General features: G+C 43.7%; 1 protein-coding gene across 2 annotated transcripts in view; it reads right to left on the bottom strand.

The window, feature by feature from the left end:
* The window catches only part of LOC126346622 (chitinase-like protein Idgf4), a 47,138-nt gene that overhangs the window by 13,378 nt on the left and 19,367 nt on the right, over window positions 1-14,393 (bottom strand). For both annotated transcript variants that reach the window (XM_050002203.1, XM_050002202.1), the window contains exons 2-3: window positions 6,638-6,876; window positions 798-930 (exon numbers count right to left, since the gene is read on the bottom strand). In XM_050002203.1, the coding sequence (XP_049858160.1) occupies window positions 798-930; window positions 6,638-6,876 (372 nt within the window). The remainder of the gene's footprint in view (window positions 1-797; window positions 931-6,637; window positions 6,877-14,393) is intronic.

Here is a 14,393-nt window from a genome sequence, read left to right as displayed (position 1 = left end):
TATTACAATGTACCAAAGCAGTAGAATTTTAAATTATTCTTCATTCAACACCTTTACAATATCAAGTTGGAAACTCTTGCCCACTAGATATTCAGCTTTTGACAATCTTGCAAAAGCGAAATGTAAGTGGGAAAGTGTTTTTTTTTCAAACCTATAAAAGCAAAAATCCGAATAACAACAATCAGAGCAGAAAGTAAGTTTGCCTAACCAGCAATTTATCGTAAACACACAGCTTGCGAAATGTAGTAGCTCAACGAAATTGTTATTCTATACAGAGCAGTTGCAGCATCCAGTTTGCTGTCAATGTTTTAACGAGGTACTTACTGAATGCTCAAATGTGTATTACATCAACACAAGATGGTAAAAGCTGGAAATATGTAGCGGAATAAATAAAAATACATAAAAAAAGAGACTGGTTGCTGTATTTGTTAAAATAAAATAAGAAATTGAAGTTCTTGAGTAAGAAATACTTAAACTAATTGCTAATATTTCTTATATGGGGTAAGGCCGTCGTCCAAGGTACAATTCTCCGCCCTGGTCCACGGCCTTATGACCAGAAAACTATCATCTGAAATTACGCAAATACAGTTCGTGGAGGTCAGCACCCTGTGATTAAATACTTGAACTGTTCATAAGTATCGCAGGCGCATTTCTCTTACTTAACTGTGGTATGTATGGCTTTGTGTGCTAAAGAAACATTCATCCTCTCGGTTAATTTCCAGGAATTTCATACAGTCCTGCTAATTAATAAAAAAATCTGTTCTGCCAACGTGTGAATATTGTGTTTTACCACTCACCAAAAGTGCCGCGGTCCTTCTTTGCTTTGTTCTTGGGGAACTCCCACGCGATGTCAATGCCATCAAATCCGTGTTGCTTCAGTAGGCTCTTTGCTGAACTTACGAAAGTTGTTCGGTGTTCATCACTTTCAAGCTGTAAAAGAAGACAACATATTTCTCACTACCGTACTCTATAATATATCAGATAAGCACTCGTTATAAAACCGTTCTAATCATTAAAAAACAATTGTAAAGTAAAATACATTATGATTCCGTAGTTGAATGTCTATCCAACACACTCAATAGCAACTCTATAGCATTTATTAAAATTAATTTTGTGACACTGTCATGCCCAACTGCTTCGTTAATAACACTGTCCCAGCAGCTAGAAGTCCAACCCGCATTGTTATATTCCATAGGATAACAGATGGCAAAACAATGTTTCACAATAGCTTATTTGCTCACTTGTTGTAATAGAGTGTACTTGGCGGGAGACACTGTTGTTCTAGGTGTCTTTATGTGCGCTCAGAACTAAACAGAACGACGTAGCGTAAGCGACGGGCATACTAGAGACACTGCCCAACACACCTGTGCAAAACTTGCTGTTGCTATTAACAGAGACATTTAAAAATCGAAACATGCACGACTAGTTAATTTCCTTTCGAATTTTCAGGGATTCCTAATTTCCTGCTTAATGTCTGGAAGCAGTTTGAAAAGTACAAAACGCAACTCTGGTTACTAGAAAAGAAAGCCAAATATAAAGGTAAATTATTTAGCTGTCTCATTGTGTTGTGTGAACTGTAGTCTTTTGAAAGGCGATTTTTATTGGCACTCGCGTGTATCAGTATATCAAAAATTTGAAAATGTTTCGTAAATGTGCGCAGTTAGCTTATTGATGCGATATTTTTATTCCTGGCTTTTACAGGATACATCTTTATTGTCTTTTGGTGCATTATATCAAGAGATAATCAATTTAGAACACTACAACGTGAAAATATTCGCGTTTTTAGAAATCGAAAATAAATATAGACCAATATGAAATCATTGTTTCATGCAGAGGTTTATAACAGGAAATCGCTCACAACTATCCCACTCTATTACAATAAGTGAGCAAATAGGCTATTGTAAAACATTGTTTTGCCATCTGTCATCCCATGGAATATAACAATGCTGCTGGAACAGTGTTATTAACGAAGCAGTTGAGATTAAGTTAGCAAGTAACCTTGTAATGCAGATGCAGTTGTTCGCTTAAATGCTGCTTCGAATGCTGCTCTCTCCTTGGTCAATAAACAGAGGAACACAGAGGCATCACTCGTTTGTAATTTATATTCAATATCGATGAATTCTGAAGTTGGTTGTGTGGTGACGCTAAGAAAAATGACAAATTGTGTACCTTCGATCGTCGAAGAAGTCACCCGGCTGCAATCCCGTAAGTTGACTGAATAATTTATTCGCCGAGAGAATCTTAAATTTTCCGTTTTCCGCAAGTTTCAAAGTAAAAAATATTGATCAGCTCTAAAGAGTATCTCATCATTTCATATTGGCGTGTTCTGTAAAATTAACCCTTCATTTTTTCGAAACTGCAAACTGGAGCGGAGCTTACGCTTTTCTACCGAGGAACCCTATTTTTGACAATTTCCTGCGTACATTTACTTAGGTCTTTGCTAGAAGAAACCGTAACGGTGGGTAAGCAATGATGGGTTAAACACATAAGAGGGACCACAATTCGAGTTACGCGGAACGGTTTGGGTCCGATCCTCTTGATAGAAGGCATAGAAGTACAATATTATTACTATACAGAACACTCTGTCTATCTCCCTGGACGATCATTCCTCCCTGTACTGACAGATGTAGGTGGTTTCTGCTCACGGCGTATGCTTTCTTCGTAATATGGCATGTACTGTGCTTTGCACAAACTTATTAGTGGCCCGTCTGACACGAAATGTATCGTGTCGTCGGTGGAGCTGTTAAAAATAAAGATCGTTTATCACTTACTAAACGTCTTCACGTAAATATGACTTGGAACAACCAAAGATATCTCATTTACAATACCAGAAGCAATTGCATTACTAGAGTATTTTTATGGATTTTTGTGGAGTTTACACTCGATTACGTTGCCTGTTAACTCAGGTTGGTAGTGACAAGTTTCGCGCAGAAACTAAAGGGGAGGTAAGGCTTCGCACTATGTTGTGCTCGAGAGTAACAAAAGAGTGACACATGACCCAATGAGAACCATGTGGTGTTATGCAGTGACCTGCCTGTGCTGCGGGTCGTCTGTCAAGGTCGTTACTTGTAAGGCCAGAGGCGAATGCTCAAGTACTTAATGACGGGTAGCGCCCACGTGAGCTATTAAAGTCAATGGGCCCAATGGACGACTGCTGCGCTGAGTCATTTCAACTGTGTGGAGTCCACATGGACATTCATATTATGGCACTCATATTCCGCATCAGATCACTGTATGGATTATTGTTTGCAAGTTCAGCCTTGTAGTTTACACCATTTCACCATCTATCAAAATACTACTAAAAACAGTTGTGCTGCAACAGTTACTTCTGCGACATTTTCTTGCCCTTGTCCCGTTCTAGCTTTGTCGGCTGTCCATCTGTACAGTCCTCATATGGATAGGACGCTATGTCATACACATTGCTGTGTACATAGTTGAAGAGGTACACAGCAGTATCACGAGTGTCTGTCACCAGACGCGCGCGCACACACACACACACACACACACACACACACACACACACACACACACATCACTTGCCAGGTGTCGCCTCAGTTAGGAGTAGCAGTCTCTAGATGGCACTCACCCAAAAGGACTACCTCCTGCTTCCGCAACATGTTCGCCAGCAAATCATATCCATCCGCTGATATTGTTGCCACGTGCCACAGAGATGGCTCTCAACTGGGAACTACTTTGATTCCACAGAATACGGGCACAGGTTGAGATCACTCCCCCAACAGGGGCACTCGATAGTTGCACCACATCTCTGTCACAGATCTTGCAATTACACAATGGCAGCCTCATTTTGAGACTGCTACAGTTCCATCTCTTCTACAGACAGTAACGAAGGTCTACAGTGACTAATGTTTCGACGTGTGAGTCGTTATTTAAGGGAGCAATGGTAACAATTAACATCATATGTCTGCAAATTACTTTCAGCCATAATGACTAAATCACGGGCTGTCAAGAGACAGCAAAGTTATTTACATTGTCATATTGGGTATAGGACTCCAATGCCAAGGATACAACTTGTAAGAAAGTTAAGTTCATTTACCGTAAATATTCAGTCTTAAGAAATGAAATTTATAATGTTAAATTGTGTTGCCACATTTATTTTCTAATGCCACCTAATTTTTGTAGTGTATGTTTAGATTTTTGTTAGCATGTATAGACTGCCACCTTATAGAGAAAAATAGTAGAAATTTGATTCTTTGCTACTGTAGATTTTTGGACTGAACGTGGCGACGTACATCTACATCTGTGCTTCACGTGCCACCTAATGAGGGTGGTGGAGAGTACTTTGTACACCAGTCACAAATGGTGTGTGGGAAGAATGGTCGTCGGCAGACCTCCGTATAAGCTCGAATGTTTCCAATTTTACCTTCAAGGTGTTTTAGAAAGCTGGTCGTACGTTGTGTTCCAAGCATAGAGACAGAAGTGATGACAATTTCTGCAGGACCAGACCATCATTTTGCAAGACAATGCTCAAGCGCGTACAGTGCAAGCTGTTAATGATTTGCTTGACTGATGGGGCTATACCACCTACTGCACTCCGCTGACTGAAGCCCTCATAAGTTCAACTCGATTTCTAAACTGAAGGAAACACTTCACGACATTCGCTTCAGAACTGCTACAAATTCGTAGGACAATAGACCGCGCCGCTCGAACTGCCAACACAAATGGCACTGCTGAGCGTATCCTACGACTTCCACATCGCTGGCAACGGTTTACACACAATACTGGTGACTCCTTTGACGGTCAGTAAAACTTTGAAACACATATCTGTTTTGTACGAGCTGTAAATAAGTAGTTGCCACTATTAAAGTTACAACCCTCGTATGTTTTTTGAATTTATTGGATTTCGGTAAGTGCCTACACAGTCACCGCAATAATGGAATGTCAATCATGACGATACGAACGTTAGGACAATAAAATACCCAGTCCAATCTTCGACTTGACCGGGTATCAAACCCAGGTTTGGCTTATTGCTAGCTATTTCCACTAATCTCAAAATAATTTACCATATGATATGTACAGCGCGACAGCTGCTTCAAATTGAGGTCAAATTTGACAAACTTGACCAGTGCGTCTGTGCTCTTGTTTGACACAGTGGTGTACGCGAAGCATCGAATTTGACAAACTCGTTTGATACAATACGGCCATTAACATTACTACACTACGAAGATGACGTGCTACAGACGCGAAATTTAACCGACAGGAAGAAGATGCTGTGATATGCAAATGATTAGCTTTTCAGAGCAGCCACACAAGGTTGGCGCCAGTGTCGACACCTAAAACGTGCTGACATGAGGAAAGTTTCCAATCGATATGTCATACACAAACAGCAGTTGACCGGCGTTGCCTGATGAAAAGTTGTTGTGATGCCTCGTGTAAGGAGGCGAAATGCGTAACATCATATTTCCGACTGGGATAAAGGTCGGATTGTAACCTATCGCGATTGCGGTTTGTCGTATCGCGACATTGCTGCTCGCGTTCGTCGAGATCTAGTGACTGTTATCAGAATATGGAATCGGTGGGTTCATGAGGGTAATACGGAAGGCCGTGCTCGATCCCAACGGCCTCCTATCACTAGGAGTCGAGATGACAGGCATCTTATCTGCATGTCTGTAACGGATCGTGCACTCACGTCTCGATCGCTGACTCAACAAATAGGGACTTTTGCAAGACAACAACCATTTGCACGAACAGTTCGATGACGTTTGCAGCAGCATGGACTATCATCTCGGAGACCATGGCTGCGGTTACCCTTGACGCTGCATCACAGACAGGAGCACCTGCGATGGTGTATTCAACGACAAACCTGGGTGCACCAATGGCAAAACTATTTTTTCGAATGACTCCAGGTTCTGTTTACAGCATCGTGATGGTCACATCCGTGTTTGGCGACATCGCGCTGAATGCACATTGGAAGCGTGTCTTCGTCATCGCCATACTGGCGTATGACCTGGCGAGATGGTAAGGGGTGCCATTGGTTACACGTCTCGGTCACCTCTTGTTCGCATTGACGACAGTTTGAACAGTGGACGTTACATTTCAGATGTGTTACGACCCGTGGCTCTACCCTTCATTCGATCCCTGCGAAACCCTACATTTCAGCAGGATAATGCACGACTGCATGTTGCAGGTCGTGTACGGGCCTTTCTGGATACAGAAAATGTTCGACTGCTGCCCTGCCCAGCACATTTTCCAGATCTCTCACCAATTGGAAACGTCTGGTCAATGGTGGCCGAGCAACTGGCTTGTCACAACACGCCAGTCACTACTCTTGATGAACTGTGGTATCGTGTTGAAGCTGCATGGGCAGCTGTACCTGTACGGGGCATCCAAGATCTGTTTGACTCAATTCCTAGGCGTATCAATGCCGTTATTACCGGCCGAGGTGGTTGTTCTGGGTACTGATTTCTCAGGATCTATGCACCCAAATTGCATGAAAATGCAATCACATCTCAGTTCTAGTATAATATATTTGTCCAATGAATACCCGTTTATCATCTGCATTTCTTCTTGGTGTAGCAATTTTAATGGCCAGTAGTGTAGTTACCCGAGACCTTAAGTGTAACGGTTTGTTAATGCTTGTACGCAGCAATGTCTGAAACGGGTCCGCATGTCAACTGACCAGCTCGAAGTACTTCTCCCTGGTGTCGGTATCAGCGGCGCCTCCGCCGATCGACAGCAGGATCTTGAGGCTGGGGAAGCGCCTCTTGAGCGCCACGATGTTCGTGTACGTGGTGTGCTCGTCCTCGCTGGGCGGCACCGCCTTGTACGTCTCCGTGTTGATGGTGGCGTAGCCCACGACCAGGTGCGTGCAGTACGAGAAGCTGGGCTCGATCTGCGACAGCAGCATGCGGCTCGACTCTGCAACAGACGTCGCCTGAGTATGAGCGCACCGAATACACGCTAGTTGATACAGGACCCATGTACTTTAATTTATACATCTTATCGGTTTAGTTATCTTATTGGGCCAGTCATGTGAGTAGTCGGTCCTCAAAGGTCTTGTTACTTAATTAGTTTATTCCACACTACATACTTATGATAAACGTGTCAACAGAACACACACACACACACACACACACACACACACACACACACACACACACACAAACACAGGGCTGTGATCATGTGCGTGTGACTTGCGCCTGTCTATGACTCAGCATCTCCGCAACATTGTGAGTAGCAATCTATCCTTATATATATATATATATGCACTCCTGGAAATTGAAACATGAACACCGTGAATTCATTGTCCCAGGAAGGGGAAACTTTATTGACACATTCCTGGGGTCAGATACATCACATGATCACACTGACAGAACCACAGGCACATAGACACAGGCAACAGAGCATGCACAATGTCGGCACTAGTACAGTGCAGGCTGCTATTCTCCCATGGAGACGATCGTAGAGATGCTGGATGTAGTCCTGTGGAACGGCTTGCCATGCCATTTCCACCTGGCGCCTCAGTTGGACCAGCGTTCGTGCTGGACGTGCAGACCACGTGAGACGACGCTTCATCTAGTCCCAAACATGCTCAATGGGGGACAGATCCGGAGATCTTGCTGGCCAGGGTTGTTGACTTACACCTTCTAAAGCACGTTGGGTGGCACGGGATACATGCGGACGTGCATTGTCCTGTTGGAACAGCAAGTTCCCTTGCCGGTCTAGGAATGGTAGAACGATGGGTTCTATGACGGTTTGGATGTACCGTGCACTATTCAGTGTCCCCTCGACGATCACCAGAGGTGTACGGCCAGTGTAGGAGATCGCTCCCCACACCATGATGCCGGGTGTTGGCCCTGTGTGCCTCGGTCGTATGCAGTCCTGATTGTGGCGCTCACCTGCACGGCGCCAAATACGCATACGACCATCATTGGCACCAAGGCAGAAGCGACTCTCATCGCTGAAGACGACACGTCTCCATTCGTCCCTCCATTCACGCCTGTCGCGACACCACTGGAAGCGGGCTGCACGATGTTGGGGCGTGAGCGGAAGGCGGCCTAACGGTGTGCGGGACCGTAGCCCAGCTTCATGGAGACGGTTGCGAATGGTCCTCGCCGATACCCCAGGAGCAACAGTGTCCTTAATTTGCTGGGAAGTGGCGGTGCGGTTCCCTACGGCACTGTGTAGGTTCCTATGGTCTTGGCTTGCATCCGTGCGTCGCTGCGGTCCGGTCCCAGGTCGACGGGCACGTGCACCTTCCGCCGACCACTGGCGACAACATCGATGTACTGTGGAGACCTCACGCCCCACGTGTTGAGCAATTCGGCGGTACGTCCACCCAGCCTCCCGCATGCCCACTATACGCCCTCGCTCAAAGTCCGTCAACTGCACATACGGTTCACGTCCACGCTGTCGCGGCATGCTACCAGTGTTAAAGACTGCGATGGAGCTCCGTATGCCACGGCAAACTGGCTGACACTGACAGCGGCGGTGCACAAATGCTGCGCAGCTAGCGCCATTCGACGGCCAACACCGCGATTCCTGGTGTGTCCGCTGTGCCGTGCGTGTGATCATTGCTTGTACAGCCCTGTCGCAGTGTCCGGAGCAAGTATGGTGGGTCTGACACACCGGTGTCAATGTGTACTTTTTTCTATTTCCTATATATATATCCCATTGATCGTGACCGTGCCAAATATCTCACAAAATAAGCAGCGTCAAACGAAAAAACTACAAAGAACGAAACTTATCGAGCTTGAAAGGGGAAATCAGATTGCGCTATGGTTGACCCGCTAGATGGCGCTTCCATAGGTCTAACTGATATCAACTGCGTTTTTTTAAAAATAGGAACCCGCATTTTTATTAAATATTCGTGTAGTACGGAAAGATATATGAATGTTTTAGTTGGTCCACTGTTTCCGCTTTGTGATAGATGACGCTGTAATATTCACAAACATATTGCTCACAATTTTACACGAACAGTTGGTAACATATAGGTTTCTTAAATTAAAATACAGAACGTAGGTGCGTTTGAACATTTTATTTCTGTTATTCCAATGTGATACAGCGTGATTACCTGTAAATACGACATTAATGCAATAAATGCTCAAAATGATGTCCGTCAAACTCAATGCATTTGGCAATAGTGTATCGACATTCCTCTCAACATCGAGTAGTTCGCCTTCCGTAATGTTCGAACATGCATTGACAATGTGCTGATGTATGTTGTCAGGCTTTCTCGGAGGATCACGATAGCAAATATCCTTCACCTTTCCCCACAGAAAGAAATCCGGGTACGTCAGATCCGGTGAACGCGATGCATATTTCCTGAGATATTTGGCCCGGTCACTATCAATGGACCACCCTATATATTTGTTACGGGTATAAGTACATGTACTTAGATAATTGGTACCTCAATACAGTCAGTTCCACAAGATAGTGTACGCCACAATTTTAGATGTAACTTCCGCCGCGACAGCCCTGGTAGTGGTCTCGAATCTGTACTCAGTGCGCTTTTGTACAGTGTTTGCAGATAAACAGTGTGAGATTTAAATGTTTTGTTTTGTCAGTTGCAGTTTCAAATGATTGCAAAATTGGTGAGTGTTGACAAAATGTGCAGTATATATCAAAAGTGCCTTCTGAGGTCCGTTAAGTAGGTATTTGGTTCGAACGAGGCAAGCTCGGTGTTTCAAGAGAATAATGATTCAAACATCGCAGCCGTCTCTGTGCAGCGTGGAAACAAGACACTGAGACGTCCACGATGGATTGGCCTGCAGTGTCTCCGGATCCAAATCCGATCGAAAGTGTTTGTTCGTATATTAATATAAAGCCTAAAACTCCTGCGCAGGTCACGTGATGTTTACAAATGAAGGTTTCTTTGTACACCTAACCCAACCAATGAGAGTAAGAGGTATGCACTGCCAGCAGGGTAATAAGTAAGCAACTTTGGCAATGACACATCGGAACTTGGGAAGCTAATCTCGTCCTGTTCTCTAGTACTACTATCATTGAAGGTGGCTGAGTTCGACAGTAGGTAGATCTGACCGTCTCTTCTACACACACTGTACAGACGTTTTGGTGAACTGCTTTGGAATGGGTGCCAATGGACACTGTCAAGCTGTTCTTATAGCAGGACAGTGTATAAAGATACTCTTTTTTTTGGAGAGTTTGACCTTCAGTAGGGTAATTTTACCGGGCTAGTGTGTAGACGTACGTAGTAGTGTGCACCTGTGGATTTTCCTATACACAGACTGACCGACTTTCGACAGAGGTGTCTTTCCGATCCAAACTGTTTAGTTTCTGTATACGGATCCAGACCAGCTATGACCCAACAAAACACCAAAAAGAAAGTGAATTGCACTTAGTTACTAGACAACTTAAATATCTAACTTCAGCCATTATTACGAGGGCAGTTTCATTAAGGGAGAAAATTTTTGTAATGGGACAGGAAGTTTTACTGAAGAAAGTCACTGTTGGTAAGCACCATTTCAAAAATGCTTTTGTGAATTATATAAAATAATGTAGCATACAGTGGTTTTTGACTGCCATATCGAAAGGCCAGTAACAAGTGAGCGTACAAGATGGTTAAAAAAATACTAGTTTGATGTTCTTAAATATTTTCATGTGAAATAATGGACACTTGCAAAAATTGCAAGAGAACTGGGTGAAGATGATGCAGACTCTCAAACATCATTGAAGACCGTTTGTCAGTGTTGTTAACGAAGTAAATGTGAGCACAGAAGCGTTGTCACCATAGTCGAATGAAGGCAACACACTGCAAGTAGTAGATTAAGTTCATGATATGGAAAAGAAAGACTGCAGACTACCTCTAAAAAGACTGCACTTCCGCCAGTAATCACATGGGATCTATTCGTGACAAGTCTACAGGGGAGAAAATATTCAAAGAAGGCACCACTGTCTCAAATAGAATGTATACTAGAACTGTTTGAAAACAGGATTGGTTTGGTCGGAGACTCACATCTGTCAGCTCCTCACTTTAAGAGATGGTCAAGAATGCCTACTAATTGATGAAACATCTGTAATCAGGATTTCGTTTCATTACCATCCTGCGGATGATGCTTTATTTGCAATACCCACCTAGATCGCACCTTCAGCTTCTTTCATTCAAATTACATTGCATAGTTCGGCGTACATACATCATCAGATAAAAAATAGACGCTCGTTACGAGCTGGGTTCAGATACCTGCTTAGCTATACCGATTTTGATTTTTAATAGTTTTCCTAAATCGATTGATACAAATGGTTGCTTGAAACGGACACAGCTAACTTCCTTTCCCGTCTGACAGAAGGAAGGAACGTTACTGATTCACGTCCAGTCGACATAGATGACATAAGAGATGGAGCACAGGCTTGGAATGTGTCAAGGATGGTCAAGGAAATCGACGGTGAACTTTGAAAGGACCCATCCCGGCATTCCTGGAGCGATTTAGAAAAATTACGGAAAATCTCAGTCAGGATGGCTCGACAAGGATTCGAACTATCGTCCTCCCGAATGCGAGTCCAGCGTGCGTACCAATGTGCTACCTCGATCGGTCGTTCCATCCGAGATAGTTTTCCGTCTCTAGCAGACCCTTCGGCGATAACATAATAAACTCATTTCCTCTTTCCTTTATTTAGTTAATGCTAAGTAATAAGTTATAAGTGCCTTAACAATAAAACGTGATATCTGAAGATGAGCGTCGAAAAACGTAAATAATAAGAAAAGTGTTGGTCTTGTGACTGGTTGTGACAGTTATTGAAACAACAACTTATATTATTTATTGTTTCATCAATATTTTCGTTGATGGAACTGCAGATACTCCAGCTTCTTAAAGTGGCTCATGACTTGTAATGTATATTATTTACTGTTTCATTAACTCGGTTAACTGAATCTATTTTCGTTAATGGAACTGCAATGACTTCAGCTTCTTAACGTGGCTCACGACTTGTGTAATTGTTTTGAGTGTATTAAATCACACGTATTTACTGAAAAATTCACGATACCGCAGAAGTAGACAAGATAGCTACTGTGCAGTTAGGGAAAGGCTGATCTAATGAAACAGCAGTGCCTGTACAAACTGAAATGACATTCTAGCTTACCTTTCCACAACCTGCATTGTGCACCCGCAGATTACCCTGCACGCCTCCTACCAGCAACGACAGAACAACACGCTCTCGTCACGATAGGCTGGCTCCCTTTCACACTTGCTCCCCGTTTTCCTCAGCTCCTACTCAGGCCAGGCATCCCGTTCCCCTCTCATATGGAATAATAAGCACCACTCTCGACCTCCCACTGGAGCCGCCTCCATCTATTAGGCGCTACACTTCTCGGAACTCCTACTTCTCTGAAGCTGCCCTTCACCAGCGACGCGACCGCTGTTCTTTAGTGCGAGGTCACGCAGTGACGTAGGTTTTTCTTACTCGTTAGAGAGAACGAGTGCTGTGTGACCTGGGGGCAAGGCTGTAAATCTGTATTCAGGTCGAATGTCACGCTAAATCCTGTCCGGCCACGTGGACACAAATTTTGGGGAATTGCAGCGTTCAAGAATGTGGGTCATTGTGCACTGTTTTGACTTCGTCTGCTGTTCCAAACATGTACGCCTGGGACGCTGCAGAAATAGGTGTGCACCTTAGGTGTATAGTGTAATAGGGACTTGACTTTCGTAATTTTGCAAGACGACCCTAGATAAATTCTACTACACTCGTATGGAAATAAAGACGGATAACTAAGTAGCAAAAATTTTAACAACTTGAACAACTTTTTGCGAGGCCAGCTGTCACCAACCTCGCCGACGCCCAACGCCGCCACTGTCCCTAATCGTAAACTCGACTGCGTAAACTAGATGCCCAGCGGCGCGAGACATTTTCTGTCGTTTTATCTATCTTTATACTTTTCACCATTATGACAGGTGAACAAAGTGGACACCGGGAAATGCAGACAATGCAACGAACCGTCAATTTCTCACCACAGTTGGCAGCAGCTTCGGTTTGGCGCCGGTCACAAATGTTCCCAAGGTCGTCCTCCTCAAGCTGGAAACAATACCTTGGCTCCGAGCTGGTCACTCTCAGCGCTCCACTCCTCAGGACTAGTGTAGAATGTTCGCTCTGTTTATCTTAGCCAAGGGAAACCACGGAGTAATTGTATCCCATTGGAAATCTTACTTCCATTTATCTTTGTATCTCTGTTGTACTGATAGTAAATGCACAGCAGTACAAATGTCAGCGAGACGTGTTGTATGTCTTGTGGCGTTCATTCACGGTACTTGCTGTTGAAAACAGTTGTAAGGAAGTTGTGGTTATGCTTACAGTGAATTCTTGGAAGTTTATGCTCAGTTGCTGCGTGTCTGCCTTGACATGACCCTCGATAATTACCTTCCACAAAGAAGAATTGTTATATACAGCGCCATTTCATGTAACTAAAAATGGTTCAAATGGCTCTGAGCACTATTGGACTAACATCTATGGTCATCAGTCCCCTAGAACTTAGAACTACTTAAACCTAACTAACCTAAGGACAACACACAACACCCAGCCATCCCGAGGCAGAGAAAAATCGCTGACCCCGCCGGGAATAGAACCCGGGAACTCGGGCGCGGGAAGCGAGAACGCTACATCACGACCACGAGATGCGGGCTTCGTGTAACTATCTCACCTTAGGTTGTGATCAAATTGAATTCAGTCTACGACGTACATGAATTGTTAGGCTCTGAAAACGTACAACATGCAACAGAAATCTTTAATGTGACAGGATTCTCCCTTGTAGAATTCATCCTTTCAAAAAAAAGCACATGTGGGTGCAATCTGTATAATGCGCGAACCAATGTAAATATACTAAAAAACGCAAAATAGGGGATACGCCAGTGACTGCAAGATATAAGCATACTAATTCGACTTTTGATGACAGATGACTGGGTTCTGACTCAAAGAAATGTACTGCCCGCAGTACCGGATGCACTGCTCGTAGACTTACTTGTGGCGCCAAAAATTACAACTGATCAAATGAATTAACTACCCAGCTACTGTCGCAAGATATCTGGAGATAAAAGTACATTTATATAGGATCATATGCATAGCACACATGTTACAGTCTTATGAAGGTCTGAGCGCTGTATAATAAAAAGGTTACAAGAAAATTACAGACCAATGTCATCGGTATGCTGCAGAATTCTTGAATATAATTTGAGATATAATGTAATAAATTACCTTCAGATGAAAATCATCGCTCGCGTGAAACTCGGCTTGCCCTCTTGTCACATGATATCCTGCGAAGCATGGATGAACGCAACATGCAGGCTCCATAGTCATAGATTTCCGAAAGCTAGGTGTGCAATGTCGTTCGTCTAGTCGTTATTTTGCCTCTCCTCAAATGATGGAGGAAGTCGAACACACGGACGGCCGAATGAGGTAATTAAACAGCAGTGTACGGGGGGTTAGGGGTT

This window comes from Schistocerca gregaria, chromosome 1 (genome assembly GCF_023897955.1).
Source record: "Schistocerca gregaria isolate iqSchGreg1 chromosome 1, iqSchGreg1.2, whole genome shotgun sequence".
NCBI lineage: Eukaryota > Metazoa > Arthropoda > Insecta > Orthoptera > Acrididae > Schistocerca > Schistocerca gregaria.
This window is presented reverse-complemented; position numbering and strand designations above follow the sequence as displayed.